A 20,400-nucleotide genomic window follows, 5' to 3' on the forward strand; every position below is an offset into this window, starting at 1 on the left:
GCTGGGGAGCCCTTTTGCCCAGTACGAGTACGTCTCCTTTGTACTCAAAGTCGATGGTCCCATTTCTGGGTTGATCACTCTCACATCTGGGGTTTGGGGGTCTGCCACAAAGCCAATGGTTAGGAGTGTGCTCTCCATTGTGTTCAACCTTGCTTCAGCTTCCCTGTCACTCTCGCTGCTTTCAGAGCCCTCTGCTGACTCAATCTGCTCCTCCCCAACCTTGGCATACAGCATAGTCTGGTCAGTTCCTGTTGAAGGCAAGGGCTCCTTTGCATTGGGTTTCAGGTTTTTAGGCATTCTCAGTAACTCTTAGCTGGACTTCAATAGCCAGGAAGAGTTGCTGATGTACAAAGATTTGCAGCTTAATATAAGCACTGGCACATTCAAGCATTCATTCAATGACAGTCAGGAGACCAGGCTCTTTCTACTGTTTTAATGAAGTGAAATGACCAGCACAAGAAGAAAGCTGTAAAGGCCCAATTCCCACTCAAACTAACATTTAAAACTACATTCTCTAGATTGCCCTCTACCCCTCTTACCCCTAAAGCATGCCACCCCCCTTTCCATGCTAGATGGTTCTTCTGATAATCCCTGTTTGCATGGCCTTGGGGTGGCCAAGGCAATAAGCCCCTTTCCATAACAATTCTGTTCACACTCCGATCTGGCACTCCATCCCATCTGGTGACACAAAGTCTGTTCACACCAGGGAGAGAAAGATGGAAGAGGGGGTTCTTTGAACCTTTGATCAGAGAGTCTGACTTGACTGGGCTGGACTGAAGACTCTGGATTAGACTGAGAGCTTGGAACATGACTGGACTGGACTGGAGATCCTGGGCAAGGCTGGACGCTGGGAACAAGGTTGGGAACATTCCTGGAACTCACAGAATGGTGGCAGTGAAGTCCGAAGCTGGATGCGAGGCTGAGGTTGCTGGATTTGGCAGAAAGAAGATCCTCTGTGGCAGCAAGTGCAGGGTACAGGTCCTCAATGATAGGACACACAGTCGCTGATTCCCCTCTGGCTACAGACAAGGTTTCCGGTGCAGGTAAGGACTCTTCCTCTAGGGCTGCAAGCTCAAAGGATCGGTTGTCTCCAGCAGATTGCTCTTCGTGTGTCTGCCTTTTATGCTGATCCCCTGCATGCCTATTCCCTTCTGCAGCCAATCGGGCTGCATTCTCCTTTGCACACTTTTCTGCACACCTTTCATGTGCACTGATTGGAAGATTCAGTTCCTCCTCCGAAGACTGGCCAATCAGCATCTATAATTTCTCCAGCAACGCAGAGTCATGTCTTTGTTTTGCCTTCCCAGTTTCTGCCTGGTAAGTTTCTGTTTCCCCTTCGGACTCGGGAGGAGTTTCATTTTCTGAGTCAGAAGCCAGCTGAAACCTCACAAAATGGCACTAAAATATCTGGCCCAGGTTTGTAAGAGCACTGAGTAGCTACTGCTGGATTTATTTGCACTGGCTGGGGGACAGGTATGTCAATGTAGCCCGATTAAAAACTTGTCTCTGATGATATTTCCTTTTTATTTGCTTATTCACTAGGCACTACACACTTCTCCAATCCCAAAGGACTCTGAACAGCTTACCAAACCTGGTCCCATTAAGGATGGTTAAAAGCAAATGTCAGGATAGAATTAAATGACAAATGCAATAACCCAAGTGCTGAAAGAGCTCTAAAAAACAACAAATAAAGGGGGTGGGGGGGTGGGAGCGTATAGCATGATGGGTCCACTTCTCTTTGGCTCTTTGAAAAGTCATGTTTGAATGTACTTCCTAGAATCCAGCAGGGTGGGCGGTAGTGTAAGTTGGGTAGTTTTCTTGTTGCAGAGAATTCCATCTTTACAGCTACAGAATGAGCAAAATGTTTCTTGTTTGGCATTTGTTCATTAGAATTTTCTTTTCTTTTTTTTCTTTTTTTCCCTCTAGCTTCTACATTGTTTTTAGATATGAGCCCTTTTTTTCCTAGCCCATCAATATCGTCATTCTATTTTCTACTCAATGTCTCTAAGGCGTTTTGCTGAACATCCATCAATTTCCCCTATAATTACCCAAGGAGTCTTAGTAATGTAGCTTCTTCTCAAATCCTTGAGGAATTCCAAGGGACAATTTAGAAGAACAGCTCCAGATTGAAAGGTGCTATTAATTGTGGGACCAGAGAGCCAGAGATGCAACAGTCTGCTTTTTGAGAAAAAATATACATATATGGGCTGTTCTAATTACTGAGAGTTTTTTCATGTTTCATTGTTGCGGATGGAACTTGTTCCTATGTGGTGATATACATTTTCTTGAAGAAGATGTTATTTTTCATGGCAATTATGGCAGTGTTACTGCCAGGGATTACATGCCTTATTCCTGCTCCTACAGCATGTGCTGTGGGGAAGCCTCACTTTATTAAGCACAAGTATTTTCTCTCAGGGGATTTCATAATGGCCGGCATCCTATCTCAGCTCTACATGATATCTGATCCAATGAGTTTCACAAGGCATCCATCTGAAGAACTGGTTGACGAGCTCATGTAAAGACTTTCTCTTCTTAACTGTAGCATATCTCAAGCCAGATATCTTTCTCTAATGTGGTGCCTGGACCGAGTTAATTACTGTCATTACTTGTAGCACAAGCTATTTCTCCTCTTTCTTGCCGGTTAGTTCCTTAATTATTAAGTAATATTGATTGATCCCTACTGATATTTCTTACCTGGAAAATAAATAATAACCCCCCCCACACACACACACACACAGTTATGACAGATCTCACCCCAGTGTTTTATTCAATTTCCATATTGGGCTTTTCTCATTTACTTAGTGTGGAATGAATTATCAGTGCTGTACTATCGAATCACCCTTTGTAGCTAATTAAATGTCAACTTTTAGAGGTTTAATTGTTTCTCTGAATATTAAGGAACAATGGTGCTGTGTAGCACTTTGAATTTGTTTCCAGACAGCTGCTTCAGCAGGCAGGGAGCAGAAATGTAGGGCCTCTCTGCCCTAATGAAACAGCTCCCTCTTTTCCCAGGATTAAGGAGCCCTCTGGAGGTCTTTCATGATCCCAGAAAAACAGTGACACACAATGTTTGCCCTCAAGCATGCTTCAAAACTCATCCCCCCCCCAAAAAAAAAACACCCAAGGGGAAGAGGAAAGAGCTAAAGGTACAAGACTAGAAATAGGCCTACTGTAAGAATTACAAAAGACCATAATATCGTTATTATTAATGCTCCTTCAAGCAATTCATCTGTTTCCTGCTGGACACTGTTTATAATGAATGAAAGGAATTGTAACAGCCAGCCTCGATCCACTGAAAAAATATATATATTTTTTTATGTTTTGCCCAAGAGCATTTTCCCTTTCATCAAAAATCATGTTTTAGGACACTCTGAAATATCTTTGCAGAATATTTCAATTATTATACAAGTATCTCATTAGATTTCATCCTCTTCTATTAGAACATTCTACATTTGCTGGTCAGGTAATTTAAAAATGACTCAAATGATTCAGGGCATTTGGAGAAATGGAAAAAGTTTCTGGGTGCTAATGCATTTTCATGATTCCCTGCACAGTACTATAAGGTCTATTTTTCTGTATACTGTTTAGCTGAATTATCACTAAAGTATATGAAATGTCATATTCTTTAAGAGAAGAAATGTGATCTGGAATGTATCTCTCATTGCAGATTTTTCCTGCAGAACTACCAACATATCCTGGCCTTGGTTTTTGCTGTAAAGGAGATCAAGGAGAACAACCTCATATTATCCAACACGACTCTGGGTATTCACATCTCTAACAGTTATTTCATGGCCAGATGGACCTACTTTGCTTCAATGGAGCTTCTCTCAACACGGGGCAGGTTCATCCCCAATTATAAGTGTGATGCCAAGGACCGGGCAGTATCTGTTATTGCAGGACCTACCTCTCACATCTGTCCCTTCATGGCAAACATTTTGAACGTCTACAAGATGCCCCAGGTAAGATTTGCTTTTGGAATAAGTGTAATGGGCTGTGAAAATCACCTTGAGGAAAAGAAGGACGAGCCGCAGCCTAGACAATGGTCTGATAAATGAAACCAAACCAGAAATGTAATTTGAGAAAGCATCTCAGAATTGGCCCTCCCTAGTTCTCTGGAATGGAAAGGCAGGGGAGGGGGGAATCACTTTCTGACTTATAAGATTGATGTCAACCCTTGCAGGTAGTCCTGGCCAGGAAACCAAAATCATGAACACTACTACAACTGTTATTGTAAGGTTACAGTAAGAGAATCTCGCAGGTCTGAAAGCACTTTCCCCCTCCCTTGTTACATGTACAAAGTTATGTCTACAAAATAACAACAAATAACCAATAAGTAATTCTTCTTTTATATTCCATTTTGTGATTTGGAAATAAAGTGTCAATCCAAAAAGGGATGAGCAAAGTATGTGGTGGCCGGATGACATGGATATTTTTTGGTACTGAACCAGGTTTATTCCTCATTCTGGATCCAAACCTATTAATATACTATGATTCCTTGAGTTATTGAAAAATACACTGTATAATAATGTCAATACATTTTCATCAATACATCTTCTCAACCGTGTATTTATATTCAAATCAATTCCCAATTATTATTTGGGAATAGTTATCTTGACATTTGTACTGCAGAATGACCTTCCTTCCTTCCTTCCTTCCTTCCTTCCTTCCTTCCTTCCTTCCTTCCTTCCTTCCTTCCTTCCTTCCTTCCTTCCTTCCTCTCCATGAACATTCCATAGTAGTTCAAATAATAATAAAAAAATGTAGTACAAATGGAAGAAAACCGCATAGAAAGTTAAATAAAATGCTCAATGGATGAGTTATCATTAATTCCCTTACACCATATCCAAACACAGCTGTTTTAGAGGACTGTGAAAAGCTTGAAGGGAACTTGGGAAAAGAGGAGAACTGAAAGATTAATAGAGTAACTGGCTGACTCACCACACTATATTATTTATTTATTTATTTAATTAATTAAATTTCTCTGCTGCCCATCTCATACACAATGACTCTGGGCAGCCTACAAATACTAAAAATAGTGAGTCACCAAAACAATTCAATATAAATACATAAAAAAAATACAAGTACAAAGTCTAACATAAAAAATATAGCATATAAAATATGCAATTCAGGATGGGAAGCTCTTAATCTTGTTTTTACTCCCTTGCAAAAGTCCAGGAGAGTGGGGCCTGTCTTACCCCCGGGGGTAGTTTATTCCAAAGGGTGGGTGCCTTGGCAGAGAAGGCCCTCTTCCTGGACCCTGCCAATTGGGTCGTTTCTTACATTATTACATATTCTTGCTAATATTTGCTACTAATTGGTAAACACAATCAGAGTATTGAGATATTTCAAGAATTTCTTCTCCTTCTCCATCTCCTGAAATCAGAATAATCAATGAATTAATAAATCCTAAGTGAACATGGGCAATTCCATCAGATGGAATGTGATATCAGGATTTCCATGGCACATTCCATGGAATGTAGCAGCATTGTGGGGCATTTTATCCCTGAATTTAGTGACTTAAGTCTCTTTAAAGCATAAGGCACCATTTTTACCTCTCCCAAATTCTGATCATGGGAAAAGTGATCCAAAGATTTGGCACCAGTTGTATTTCAGGTCACAAAACATTTGTTACCAGTTAGCTGCATATTTTCTACTCAGGTTTGAAAGTGGGGAAGAAAACTGTTTGATTTGTACGATACTTGCTCCTGAAATTCAGATAAGATAATACAGAATGTAAGAGGCAGATGCATTACCAAAATGTGAAATAATTTAAATGAAAAGGAAGAAATTCATTCATGTGCCCTTCTAGTACTTGTGGGATTGCAATGCATATCCATATTTGCATGCAAATTGGTATGCATACAGATTATGAGATGAGAACTAAGCAAAACTGGAAGAGGTGTAGGGTCATATTGAACACCAAACAAGGTTCTTGCATTGCTCATCCTATCTCATCTGCATCCCACCATGACTTCATTGTTTCAGTTATTCTGCTGTTTCCTGTCAGGAGAAGACTAGCTAAATGCTTGGACGGGTTTGCTTCAGGACCAAGAAGCTTTCGCCCTTAAAATTTGGGGTCCATTTTTAGTATAACATTTCCTGAATTAATGCATTTCTGAGGCCTCCAGCTTTGTACTTATACTACAATTACAGCTATTGAGTGAAAATTCTGCACATCAATTCTTTTTGAGTATGATTAGGTTAATGATTGCAAGGAAGACCATACATTAAGAACAGAATTTTCAAACATAATGAATATTTCATTTTGGAAAACCACGTTCCCTCTGTTTTCCACATTTAGCTCGTATATGGATCTTCTCCAATGACAGATGACAAGATACAGGCAGCTTTCTATCATCGTTTTTTCCCAAATGGTGACCAACAGATCATGGGTATTCTCCAGTTGCTTTTGTACTTAAGGTGGACTTGGATTGGGCTAATTTTCCAACGTAATGAGAGTGGAGAGAGGTTCATACAAAATGCTGTTACTTTGTTTTCCCAGAAAGGTATCTGCTTTGACTTCATTCAAGAGATGGCCAAGGAAACATTTGCTAATGATCTTGCAGGTGCATATAAAGAGTTTAGTAAAATGTATGTGATTATCATGAAGAGCACTGCGAATGTTATTATCCTATATTGTGAAAACCAGGCCACTGTCATTTTTAGAATGGTGCCCTATTTAATAGAATATGAAGAGATGCCAATAAAGAGAAAAGATAAAGTCTGGATAATGCCAGCCCAGATGGAGTTTGCATCAGTTCCCTTTCAAAGAATGCTGGTTATGGACTCCTTCCATGGTGTTATAAATTTTGCAGTTTCTTCCAAGGAGATCTCTGGATTCAATAAATTCCTTCAGATGAGAAACCCAACTTCAGAAGAAGAAGACCATTTAATGAGAGTGTTTTGGGAAAAGGGTTTTGAATGTTCTTTTCCTCAAGATAAGTTAGATGAAGATAATGGACAGCTGTGCACTGGAGAAGAGAATCTTGAGAATCTTCCTAAGTCTGTCTTTGACACCACCATGACTGGGCAGAGCTACAGCATCTATAATGCAGTCTATGCTGTGGCACATGCTTTGACAGCCATGTTTTCATCCAAATCGAAATACAGAGCAAGGGCAAACAGTGGGAGACTGATGATTCTCAATCAAGAAACATGGCAGCTAATAATAGAATGAATGAACACTTCCCTTTGCTCTTATCTATAATGCAATGGGCTGTGGCACTTTGGGTATGACACTGAGAACACTGGAGTGATGATTTTGTTTCTCTTGCCACTCCATTTTCCTCACAGTTTCAGGACTGAGTGAAACTTTTGTAATTGGGAATATCTGGCTCTTTGTACGCTGCCCAGAGTCGCTGGTTTGTGAGGTGGGTAGCAATATAAATTTGAAAAATGAATAAATAAATATTGCTACAATATTATAGAAGAAATGATTAAGATGCAGCAGCAGCTGCGTGGTTGGCAGAGGTTCAAAATATCTGTGGAAGGGAAGAAACAGAGATGAGGAGTGGAGGAACACTAATTCTATTATTGTGCCCAGTCATATTAAATGGATGACCCATAACCTAATACCACTGCAAATTCCTCCTCCTCCTCCTCCTCCTCCTCCTCCTCCTCCTCCTCCTCCTCCTCCTCCTCCTCCTCTTCTTCTTCTCCTTCTCCTTCTCCTTCTCCTTCTCCTTCTCCTTCTCCTTCTCCTCCTCCTCCTCCTCCCCTCTCTCTCTCCTCTCTCTCTCTCTCTCTCTCTCTCTCTCTCTCTCTCTCTCTCTCTCTCTCTCTCTTTCTCTCTCTTTCTCTCTTTCGTATTAATTGTCTTCCTTTGTTTCTGTTCAGCTCCATCACTATTTGAGAACCATCTCATTTAATAACACTGCAGGAGAGAAAGTTTCCTTTAATGAAAATGGGGACTTAGAGACTGGATTTGATATTTTCAACTGGGTCACACTCCCAAACCAGACCTTTGTTAAAGTCAAAGTTGGAAGGATAGTCCCAGTAGCTTCACCAGATAAGCTTCTCACCATTTCTGCACAGGACATCATCTGGCCCACCATGTTTAACCAGGTATTTCCTACTCATATTTCAAACTGCACATTAATCCTTTCTTGTTTTCAGAATTATAGATTTGAATAGATCCTGTCCTTCAAGTTGTCAGGTTTAAAACTGTGAAGATGAAGAAATAATGACGAGAGGTTTTGAAATACAAAGACTTAAACCTCTGAAAAAAATATTTTAAGGGTTAAAATAATTTCCTTAGATCTCCTCATTAAATCTTTAAGTTTTTTAGCAGAACTTAATCCAATGCTTAGAGCCTATTTCTGCTGGCATTTCGAGGTTCCCTAGTTTAAACACACACACACACACACACACAAACACACTTAAAAGGGCATTAAAGTAATTAAAGCTCTATATAATTCACAAGGCTTTAACAGTGAGTGCTGAAATTTTAATGCCTACTATATATGCTGGGAGATTTCCATACTAAAAAGAGGGTATGTTTGGGAAATCCAGGATTTATTTCCCAAAAATGACACTGATTTTATTCAAGCTGGATTTCCAGATTGTATGCAATTGGAAGTTACCTTTCAATTTTAAAGGGGGGATAACTTTACAGAACATTAGTGTTGTGAAAAATGCAGTATGAACCAAGCTGGCATCTCTTTTCTTGAGGACTTACTCTAGTTGATGGCTGTTAGGTGCCTCTGATCATATTCTACTTCCTTAAGTACCTGAACATCGACTAGCTGTTTTTTCTACAGTCCAGGAATTGATGGATTACCAATTAAGATATTTCAACAATCAGATGCAGCAGTGGAAGCACTTACTTTTCTATGTCAAGAAGTCTGGAAGACAACAACCTGGCCAACTAACTGGAAGAGATCTGTATTCAAACAGAATGTGGAAATTATCAAATAATTTCATTAATTTCACATGCTAGCAAATTTTTGCTGAAACTAATTCAACAACGTTTGCAGCCTTACATCGACAGAGAACTACCAGAAGTCCAAGCTGGATTTCGAAGATGATGCGGTATGAGAGATATTGCTGACGTCAGATGGATCTTGGCTGAATGTAAAGAATACCAGAAAGATGTTTACCTGTTTCATTGATTATGCAAAGGTGTTTGACAGTGTGGACCATAACAAGTTATGGTTAATATTACGAAGAATGGGAATTCCAGAGCACTTAATTGTACTCATGTGGAACCTGTACCTGGATTAAGAGGCAGTAGTTAGAACAGAAAACGGTGATAACGAGTGGTTCAAAATTGGAAAAGGTGTGTGGCAAGGATGTATACTTTCACTGTACTTATTCAATGTGTATGCTGAACAAATAATTCCAGAAGCAGGAATGTATGTAAAAGAATGAGGTATGAGAATAGGTGGAAGACTCATTTAACAACCTGCAATATGTAGATGATACAACTTTGCTTGCCGCAAGTGAAGAAGACTTGAAGTACTTGCTGATGAAGATCAAAGATTGTGGTCAGCAATACAGACTATACCTGAATGTGAAGAAGATGAAGATGCTCACAAGTGGACCAATAAACAACATCACAAGAAATAGACAAGAAATTGAAGTCATCAATGATTTCATTTTACTCGGATCAACACTCAATGCCAAGGGAAGTAGTAATCATGAAATCAAATGATGCTGGGAAAATCTGCCATCAAAGACTAAAGTTTTCAGAAGTAAAGATGTCAGTTTAAAAACAAAGGTGTGTGTGATTCACGCCATGCTCTTCTCAATTGCCACATATGCCTGTGAAAGTTGGACATTAAAAAAGGAAGATAGAAGAAGAATTGATGCATTCAAATTGTGGTGTTGGCGAAGATTATTGAAAATACCATGGACTGCCAGAAGAACAAACCAATCAGATTTAGAAGAAATACAGCCAGAATGTTCCCTAGAGGTGAAGATAACTCGGCTTAGGCTATCATACTTTGGGCAAATCGTCAGGAAAGACCGATCACTTGAAAAGGACATAATGTTTGGTAAAGTTGAGGGCCAGCGGAAAAAAGGAAGACCTTCAATATGATGGATTGATACAATTACAGCAACAATGGATGCAAACATTGGAACAGTCAGGCTTATGGCGCAAACCAAACAGCATTTCATTCTGTTATACAGAGGGTCTCCATGAGTCGTAAACGACTCGACGGCAACTAACAAAAACAACAACCAGGTGCCTCTGAAATGGGTTCTCCGCCTAGGAACTATATGAATAAATGTTCACCATCTTGACATTATAACTCATCACTGTTTCACAGATATTCAAGCCATTGTTTTTATCCCATCCTTTCAGCTACTCCATTGTCTTCCTATTCTCCTTCAACCTTGTTGAACATTGTATTTATCCCCCTAATCTTCCCTTTCCTGCATGTCCAGATTTTCAGAGTTTCCATCTGCTAATCATTATACAGTAGTTGGGGAGCAGTCAGCCCCGGTTTGGTCGAGGAGTGATGGTTTAGTTCTTCTTACAATGGATGGTGTTCTAGGTAATAATCTGGAAATTTATAATTTGCAGCTTTTTTTTTTCTTGCTCATCTTCAGTGTCTACATTTCCACAGCTGGCAGGACCATCACTTTTACTGACTGGCTTATCATAATTGTCACTGAAATATCCCCACCTTTCAACTTCTTTTTAAAGTTGTCATTGGTTTCTTTCCTAGAGTTAATCTCTTCTATATGTCTTCTGCATACTGTCCATCTTTATCTGTTCTTGAGTCCTTGGAGAAAAACTTCTCAGCAACCTTTCCTTTGTTGCTGTCTGTTGTATGTGCAAACAAGCATGCAGGTAGATGTTACCTTCTTTCTCTTAAATTTTTAACCCAGAATTTTCATTTTCATTTTTACGTTCATACTGAGGGCTGAACCACCCTTTTTCCTTGCTCCACCAACAGGATGGGCCAACTAACATTCTGGGTACAGAGAAATTAATAAGATTTTCTCAGCCTGTCCCTAGGGTTCTGGGAAGGCTCTTTCTAGTCACATTTTCTTTCCCTGCATCAAAAGCAATGTTTCCTCCCATCTGCTTTATCTCATATAAATACTGGTTTGCTCTGGCAAGTCTCCCCCCACATCATCCTCAGGCTCTGCTTTCTTTCTTCACTGGTCTTTCATACCAGGATTCTGGGCTGCCTGATTGTATTTTTTATTATATGGTGGGTTGTGTTCAGCAGTGGAATGGAGAAATAATGGTTTAAAAAAAATGAATTAGCAGAGGAATAGTGAATGCTGGATACAGAGATAAATACTGTGGGTGGGTGGGTGGATGGATGTTCTGCCAAGTTCCCCTTCATGCCCCAAATGACAGGAAGAATGAAAAAACTGCTGCTCTTAGTTTGCTTGTTCTTCCACCCGTCCTTGAAAGACATTGGTGCTTACTTTCCTGGCATGGATGAGAAGGAAAAAAGAAACGGGGTGATCCCATGTCAGGGACCATGTTAACCTTGGTCCACACAAAATGCCTGACCATTGCTGTGGCCAAAGTAGAGAAAGGAAATGAAACTCAGGGGATAAAATATAATTCATCTCTATTTCCAGCTAATTTATGCATGGGAAGCAAGTTGTTCTGGACCTCTACTTTCACATAGCCAAATGATGGTACCTTTGTGACTCCAATTCTTTCTGTTCCTAGCTTCAGTTTTGATTCTAGTTCTCATTCCCTACAAAACTTCAATGCATTAAATAGAATTGCCTTAAAACATAAGGATATTTTGGGACACCTACATCCTACACTCATTATTTAAAAGTGAAATCCCCATTGAGATAGAATTTTTTGAAAGAAAACATAGGACTTTTAATAAATCCCAGTTTCACTTCTTTATAGGTTCTACCTCTTTCTCTCTGCAATGACAATTGCTATTCAGGCTACAGTAAGATGAAAATAGAAGGGAAGCCTTTTTGCTGTTATGATTGCCTTCCGTGCGCAAAAGGGAAAATTTCAAACCAGATGGGTAAGAGTTGTCTTGTGCAAAACTATTCAGGCTTCTTAACTGTGATTCAAGATACTAATATTGAAGAATAAATAGATAAATATGAGATACTATGTGATAGACATTTTCCACCCCCACCTAAACCTAAACCATTTTTTGCTTTTATTTTATTTTTTTCAGGAAATTGCTGAATGATAAAAGATTATGACACAAATCATTATTAGATATTGTAAAAAGGAGAGTCCTTACCACAAAGCAATATATAAATCTCAGAAGATTTGGCATACTTACGCATGCTGCTAAATATAAACAGGCATTACTTAATTAGGAATAAATGAATCCCGTTAATTAACTCTCAGTCCCACTACCTTCATATTTCTAGAAACTGACCATGATGTTTTCTTTTTCCAGATGCAGTTGATTGCTTCCAATGTTCAGAATATGAATATCCAAACAAAGCTCAAAACCTTTGCATTTTAAAACAAACAACGTTTCTGTCTTACAGTGAGCCACTGGGAATCACTCTGGCCACTGTGAGTCTCTCCTTTTCTTTCATCACAGCTCTGGTGCTGGGAATCTTCATTGAACAGCAGGACACCCCTATAGTCAAAGCCAACAACAGGAACCTCACCTACACTCTTCTCATTGTTCTCCTGCTCTCTTTCCTTTGCACTTTGCTCTTCATTGGCCAACCTGACCGGGTGACATGTCCTTTGAGACAAACTGCTTTTGGCATCATCTTCTCTGTAGTCCTTTCTTGCATTTTGGGGAAAACAACCATTGTGGTTCTTGCTTTCATGGCCACCAAGCCAGGTTCCAATATGAGAAAATGGGTGGGGAAAAGGCTGGCCAACACTATTGTCCTATCTTGCTTCCTGGTGCAAGTCATAATTTGTGCTGTGTGGTTGGCAATTTCTCCCCCATTCCCAGACTCAGATCTTTACTCCATGGCTGAAGAAATTGTCCTACAATGTAATGAAGGCTCAACCACTATGTTTTATACTGTCCTTGGTTTTATGGGGTTCTTGACTGCTATCATCTTCATGGTGGCCTTCCTAGCTAGGAAGTTGCCTGACAGCTTTAATGAAGCCAAATTTATCACCTTCAGCATGTTGGTCTTTTGTAGTGTCTGGATATCATTTGTTCCTACCTATCTGAGTACAAAGGGCAAATACATGGTAGCGGTGGAGATCTTCTCTATTTTGGCTTCTGCAGCTGGATTACTGGGCTGCATCTTTTTCCCCAAATGCTATATCATTATTATGAGACCTGATTTGAATAAGAAGGAACAGTTAATAAAGAAATAATCCTGAAGAGGCAGTTCAGTTTGCTCATTGATTCAGTGGATTACAGCCTTCCCCCTGCTGCATCCAAAAATGCAGGGGTCACTACATGATGGCGTTTGTTGATCCTGGAATCAGTACCAAAAATCTGAACATGTCGTCATCATCATCATCATCATCATCATCATCTCAATACAAACTACAAACTTCTATCAAATATCTCTGACACATACGCAAGAGGAAAATTCATATGGAAGACGTCTATGACCAGGAAAGACCTACAACGTTCTATCAAATGCCATGAATTCTGGTTCCTCTGAGGACAATTGCTACTAAGAGGAACAGGTTCTTATGTAGAATCTGCTCACATTTTGAAAATATCAGAAGTTTCATTGAAGTTACAGAAATTAGAGGGCATGACTTTGTAAATAAGATATGAGAACCTTGTCATTAGTCTTCTACTGGGGAGTTGAAGACAAACTCCATTATTGATGAAGGGTATTTCAGACTTACCATTATTCTGAGGACTGATTTAAATAAAAAGGGATGGTTAATTTAAAAAAATAAACATTTCTGTGCTTTATGAATATTATTCAGTGCCAGATAGGCCTTCAACTGATAAGCTTTTAAACATTTAAAGTATTACATTTCATCAATAAGGAAAAAAAAAAACTATTATTATGCTTTCATATCGTATAAACTCATCTTACTCTACATTTAGTTTTCATGGTATATATAAGAGGGTGTTGTCAGTGAGGGAAAACTGTGAGAGAAAGTAACATATCTGTAAAAAAATTACAAGAGAAATGCTTATACAGAATTAGGAATGTGAATTTCTAAATATTATGCTTATAGGTAAGGGAAAAACAGTCAGATGATGTAGTGCTTAAGGCACCAGGCTAGAATCTAGGAGACCATGAATTCCAGTCCTGCCTTGGACATGAAGTCAGCTGGGTGACCTTGGGCCAGTCCCTCTCTCTTGACCCTAGGAAGGAAGAGGCAATGGCAAACCACTTCTGTAGTCTTGCTAAGAAAACTGCAAGGGAAAGGAAAAGGGAAAGGGAAAGGGGAAGGGGAAGGGGAAGGGAAAGGGAAAGGGAAAGGGAAAGGGAAAGGGAAAGGGAAAGGGAAAGGGAAAGGAATAGCAGAACTGCTACTAGGGCCACTTTAGAAGGTTATCCATGATAGTAAAATACTAGGGCCAATCTGGATGCCTGTAAAGGTAAAGGTAAAGGTTTCCCTTGACGTAAAGTCCAGTCGTGTCCGACTCTAGGGGGCGGTGCTCATCTCCGTTTCAAAGCCTTGGAGCCGGCGTTGTCCATAGGACACTTCCGGGTCATGTGGCCAGCATGACTCACAGAACGCTGTTACCTTCCCGCCGAAGCGGTACCAATTAATCTACTCACATTTGCATGTTTTCGAACTTCTTGGTGTGCAGGAGCTGGGACGAGCAACGGGAGCTCACCCCGCCGCGCGGTTTCGAACCGCCGACCTTCCGATCGACAGCTCAGCGGTTTAACCCGCAGCGCCACCGCGTCCCTGTTAATCTGGATGCCTAAGATTATATATTTATGGAATTGCATCTCTGGGCTCAACTTCATTTCATCACCTCTGAGATCTTGGGGGCTGGGACTTCTTTTTCCCCAATAAATCACATTTTGTGCATTTTGGGTTTCTGCTTGCAAAATGTCCCCATTCACCAAGTATTGTTAATATGTTTTCTACTACAGATTAAGGTTACTATGGTAACTAATCATTTTGGCAGGGTGAAGAGGTTGAATTTAATTGTCCCCTTTTCTCATGTTAATGGTTGCATTGCCTAAGGGAGGAACTTGCCTGAACTTGTTTTAGTTTCAGTTTCCCTTCTTGTGTAGGCCTGCAGAGAATATGCAGCTGAGAGAAATCTCTCTTCTCAGCAAACAGCCTTTAAATATGGTTTGCTTTCTGTAAATTAAATTATTTTTATAGAAATGCCTAGTGTTTGACTTTTCTGATCTCAACTGGGCCAAATGCTTTCTAGCGCTCTGTCAACAGGTTATGGGCCCAGTAAGCAGCACAGTAAACCCATTAAGCCCAGTAAAACTCAGAGAGAATAGAGAGATCAGCTCCACACCTCATGCACAATTTAAAGGCAGGTAGCAAAGACCTGTGAAGATTTTCTTTGGAGTTGCCTGGAGATTTTCCAGCAACTGCCAGTCTACAGGACAAAGTTGCCAGCTGAGGTGACTTGCAAAAGAAGGAAGAAGCCATGGTTACCTCCCAGCCCTCAGCGATGCCTCTGGAGCACCTATCAGAGATCAACTATTTGAATTGGGCCCTGAAGATGGAGATGTGTCTTCGCAGAGAGAATCTTTGATTGCCAATTACGCTTACTCACTGAATGGGAGAAGAGAGAGGAAAGATCCCCCCACATCTCTTCTGGAAAGCTGCAGTACCAGAAAACAAGGGAAAGGAAGGGAACAGAAGCTGAGGCCACAGCACTAGCCAGCCAGCGATGCTTCACTTGTGGTTCAGCTGGACATTTGCAGAAAGACTGTGCCTTGAGACCCAAGAGTAGGAAGACAGAGAAGAAGAACACAAGGGCAACATAGAAGAAGGCTCTTCAGACAAGCCAAATTGCATAGGTTGCTGAGAAGGGTAATTCTGACATATGGGTGTTAGATTCTGGGGCCAATTGTCATTTATGTAATTGTAAAAGCTCTTTTGTGTCACTGTCTAAAACTGAAAGACAAAGTGTATCTTTGGCTGAGGGGTCTGTGACCAAAATTATGGGACAAGGTGACTTGTATTTATCCTGCTTAGGAGAAACTGTAAAAGGTGTGTTGTATGTGCCAAATTTACAATCAAACCTTTTATCTGTGGCACAATTGGCTGCAACAGGGTATATCATAACATTTAAGAAAAATGGTTGTGAGATACGTAAAAATGGAAAATTGCGTGCTGCTGGTATATTAAAAGACTCCTTGTACATTGTGCAAAATGCAAGGAATCCAAGCTGCAAGGCTGCAGTTGGCAACACGCCGTAGCATGACTAATGTGTACACCTGATGCACAGGAGATTTGGTCATGCTAATTTCAAGCATATAGCACAAATGCCACAGCTGTGTGCTGACCTGAAGATAAAACCCTGTGACAAATACTTAGATTGTGTAGTTTGCAAAGAATGCAAAACACTAAAAGCTCCTGTGAGTAAGCACAGTGACAGAGTTACAACTAGACCTTTGGAAATTGTACATTCTGACATTATTGGTCCTTTTGCTCCAGTCTTGGACAAGCAAGGTATGCAATGACCATCATTGATGATATCTCAAGATACACATTTACCTACATCTTAAAACACAAAGATGAGGCATTTGATAAATTTAAAGGTTTCGTGACATGGGCAAATGGAAAATCCCCTGGGCCTGTATCTGCACTCCAATGTGATAGAGGAGGAGTGTGCCTTTCTCACAAATTCAAAAGGTTCCTAGTGGAAAAGGGGAAAGAAAAAATTCTTTCTAACCCTTACACCCCTCAGCAAAATGGTGTTGCTGAAAGAAAGGGCAGAACATTGCAAGATGCAATGGATTGCATGCTTAAAGATTCCCATTTATCTTTTAAGGATTTGGGAGAGGCCATATCTACTGCCTCTTATGTACAAAACAGATTGTCTAACTCTGTGATTCAGGACACTCCATTCCATTTGTTTTATGGTGTGAAACCAAAGGTAAACCATCTTAGAGTGTTTGGTAGCACTGCTTGGGTTCACATTCCAAAACAACAGAGAAGGAAAGGAAGCCCCACAATAAAGAAAGCCATTTTTGTTGGCTATGAACAAAGCCAGAGGAGCTACAGGTTCATAGTGGGAGAGAAATTGATAATTAGCAAAAGCACTTCTTTTGCTGAACAAAACTGAGGGAGATTAAACTCGACTCTCCAGTTGATCTGACCACCACAAGAGAACAGCAAGGACTTGCTGATGGTGATCTTCTGCCTGATGGGGACATTCAACCAGAAAAGCAAACTGAAGATCTGTCTGATGAGACAGATGCTTCTCAGGAAAGATAGGAGTCAAAATTTAAGCCCTGTATTACCTTGCAGATCTCAGAGAAGTAGTAAAGGCGTTCCTCCATCACGTTTTCAGGCTGAAACAGTAAAGGCTTTCCACATGTTCACAGAACCTGAGTCTTTAGAACAAGTGAATGCTTTACCACCTGAGATTGCACAAAATTGGCATTCTGCCATGCAACAGGAGCTAGCATCCTTGATAGGAAATAAAACATGGAAACTGGTAAATCTACCTCCCAATGAACGCTGTCTAGGTTGTAGGTGGGTTTTCAAACTGAAAAAGGGGAGAATCTGGTCTGTGAACTGCAGAAGTCAATCTATGGGTTAAAACAAGCTGCTAGATCCTGGAACCAAAAATTAGATGAAAAACTGCAGAATTTTGGTTTTGAAAAAGGAAAAGCAGATCCATGTGTATATATGAAGAAAGACAAACAAGGCTGTATGTATCTGTGCATTTATGTTGATGGTTTGCTGCTGTTCACACCAACAGAAAAACAAAGGCTTGATTTTGAAGCCTGCATGAAAAGCCATTTCCCATTAAAAAGCCTTGGTACTGTAACAAATTACCTAAGTTTGAAAATACACAGGGAGAAGGATGGCAGCTTTCTGATAAAACAATGTAGTAAAATTCAAAAGCTCCTAGAGGATTTTAATATGCAAGACTGCAAACCAGTCTCTACTCCGATGATAACAGATTTTTAGAAAGTTATAGGAGAAACTCAATTAACTGAGGCAGAGAAATATAGATCTGCAACTGGAAGTTTACTGTACATTGCAAATCACTCTTGCCCAGATATCTCAAATTCTGTGGCCATTTTAAGTAGACAGGTAGAGAAGCCTACATCTACTGGAAAAGCAGCATTGACCAGATTAATGAGGTATTTGCAAAAAAACAAAGAATTATTGCCTGAAGCTAAATGCCTCTGGAACAGAGAAATTGCAGGCTTTTGCTGATTCTGACTGGGGAGCAGATGTCAGTGACAGGAAATCCACTTCTGGGATTTTAAATCAATTTGCTGGGTCTAGCTTAGGCTGGCATTCTAGAAAGCAAACACTTGTTGCTCTTTCCACTGCAGAAGCAGAGTTTTATTCTCTAACACAAACCTGTAATGAGGTTATATGGTTTAAACATTTGTTGAAAGACATAGGCATGGAAGTGAACCAGCCTTTAACTGTTTATGAGGATAATCATTGCATTTCTATGGCAACATCTGAAGCCTGCAAAAATAGTACAAAACATATTGATATTAGATATCAATATATCAAAGATATGATAAGCAAAGGAGAAATAACGTTGAAATATTGTGAATCAAAAGACACGATTGCTGATATTTTAACCAAACCTCTTGCTGTACCAAGACACAAAGAGTTAACAAAGCAAATTGGTTTGCATCTTATTCTGTAGTATAAAAGGGGTGGTGTTAATATGTTTTCTACTACAGATTAAGGTTACTGTGGTAACTAATCATTTTGGCCGGTCGAAGAGGTTGACTTTAATTGTCCCCTTTTCACATGTTAATGGTTGCATTGCCTAAGGGAGGAACTTGCCTGAACTTGTTTTAGTTTCAGTTTCCCTTCTGTGTAGGCTTGCAGAGAATATGCAGCTGAGAGAAATCTCTCCTTTCAGCAAAAAGCCTTTAAATATGTTTTGCTTTCTGTAAATAAAATTATTTTCATAGCGATGCCTAGTGTTTGACTTTTCTGATCTCTCCTGGGCCAAATGCTTTCTAGCACTCTGCCAACAAATATGACCCTTTGTTATAGTGCTTCAGAAGGCCAGGTCTTAGCAGGGCACTAATGCATAAAGTAGCCAGGTTCTCTATAGTATAGACATAGTTCTGCATGATTTGGGACTTTTCAAATGTGGTACTTAGAGAGTTAGTAGCTCCCAGCTGCATGAGTTCAACTTCTGAAATCTCTAATCTATGGTTAAGGGAAGGAGAGGAGAATGAAAGGGAAAAAAATGTGTTTTCCATTCCCATACACATTTCCCTTTCCTTTGCAAATCTTCTATTGATGCCCAAGCATATGTGAACTGATGCTATCTTAATTACTGAGTCTCTTGATGAATGTGCTCTGACTTATTTCCCTTTTGAACTGGTCAGTTAGGCCTATTTCCTTCCAACCCGCATTCTGAGTTAACTGCTGAAACTCAGCAGCACATCACCATTCTTTTGTAGGAAGCAGGTTTCATAGTTGGCCATCACTTGCCTAAATCATCAAAGTTTCTCTCAGGCATGCCATAAAATTGCCATGATTGTCTAAGCCTCCACTGCTCTCACCAAAATGAGGTGCTACCTTGAGAGCTCACTGAAAAATTAGGCTAATTATAAATCCTACATAGGTTCAATCAGCGGAGGACTCATCTAGACTCAGGGTGATATCTAGTTCACGCTGAGCACAGTAGGTAATATACTTGTTTGGGTATTCCTAACATATTTGTCTGGGTGTTAGGCCTGGACTAATATGGGACCAGTGGTTGTGGTGAATTCTGTCTCTCCTACTGGGATAGCTGGGTCATTCCCTGGGCTAAATGATCCATTTTATTTTCACTTGGTTCCGATACTGGAGCAAAACTGATTCATGATTAACGAGGTTGCTAGATGTTTTGTAGCTGTTGTGTTAAACCTTGCCTGCTGGATGACAAGTGACATGCTAAAGCAATGTGAATCAAAATAGGTTACCAAAATCTCAGGCTTCATATTTAGGCTTGTCAATGAATCACCAATGTCCAGACAATTCACTCACAGCTTAACTTCTCTGTTTAGACTGGAAAAAGACTTCCATAAATGACTTGACTGGATTAGATTCTTTTTGCTAAAAGGAATGAAATCTCTCATACAACATTTGAGTGCCCACAACAGTACATTCTGAAGAGTTGAAACTCAAACCTTCTTCTGCCTGTTCTTCTAAATCAACAGATACTTTGCAGGTGACTTAGGCAATTAAAATGGTCTAGGTCATTCATGCAATGGCCATCTCTAACCTGGGAACTGCTGTTTCATCATAGCATAGAGTTGGAGACTCCATGACCTCTAGAAGAAATTGGTTGTCTCCAAGTATGTATCTCATTGATAGATGTCAAGGTTCAGTCAGAATTAGAAGTTCACAAAGATTACAAAAAAGCCCCA

The 20,400-nt window shown here is 40.0% G+C and overlaps 1 protein-coding gene across 1 annotated transcript; it reads left to right on the forward strand.

Moving 5' to 3' along the window:
* Positions 1-2,315: 2,315 nt before the first annotated feature.
* On the forward strand, positions 2,316-13,246 carry LOC134496953 (vomeronasal type-2 receptor 26-like). The gene is made up of 6 exons (XM_063302667.1): positions 2,316-2,515; positions 3,782-3,959; positions 6,302-7,159; positions 7,834-8,064; positions 11,834-11,960; positions 12,351-13,246. The coding sequence occupies exons 1-6, from the start codon at positions 2,316-2,318 to the stop codon at positions 13,244-13,246; spliced, it is 2,490 nt and encodes an 829-aa protein (XP_063158737.1).
* Positions 13,247-20,400: the final 7,154 nt, after the last annotated feature.

This window comes from Candoia aspera, chromosome 4 (assembly GCF_035149785.1).
Source record: "Candoia aspera isolate rCanAsp1 chromosome 4, rCanAsp1.hap2, whole genome shotgun sequence".
Classification (NCBI taxonomy): Eukaryota; Metazoa; Chordata; class Lepidosauria; order Squamata; family Boidae; genus Candoia; species Candoia aspera.

Coding starts and splice junctions, on each gene's coding strand:
- LOC134496953 (XM_063302667.1), top strand. CDS start 2,316: ATGGCAGTGTTACTGCCAGGGATTACATGCCTTATTCCTGCTCCTACA. Junction 3,960..6,301: donor ACGTCTACAAGATGCCCCAG/GTAAGATTTGCT, acceptor TTCCACATTTAG/CTCGTATATGGATCTTCTCC. Junction 11,961..12,350: donor GAAAATTTCAAACCAGATGG/GTAAGAGTTGTC, acceptor TTCTTTTTCCAG/ATGCAGTTGATTGCTTCCAA.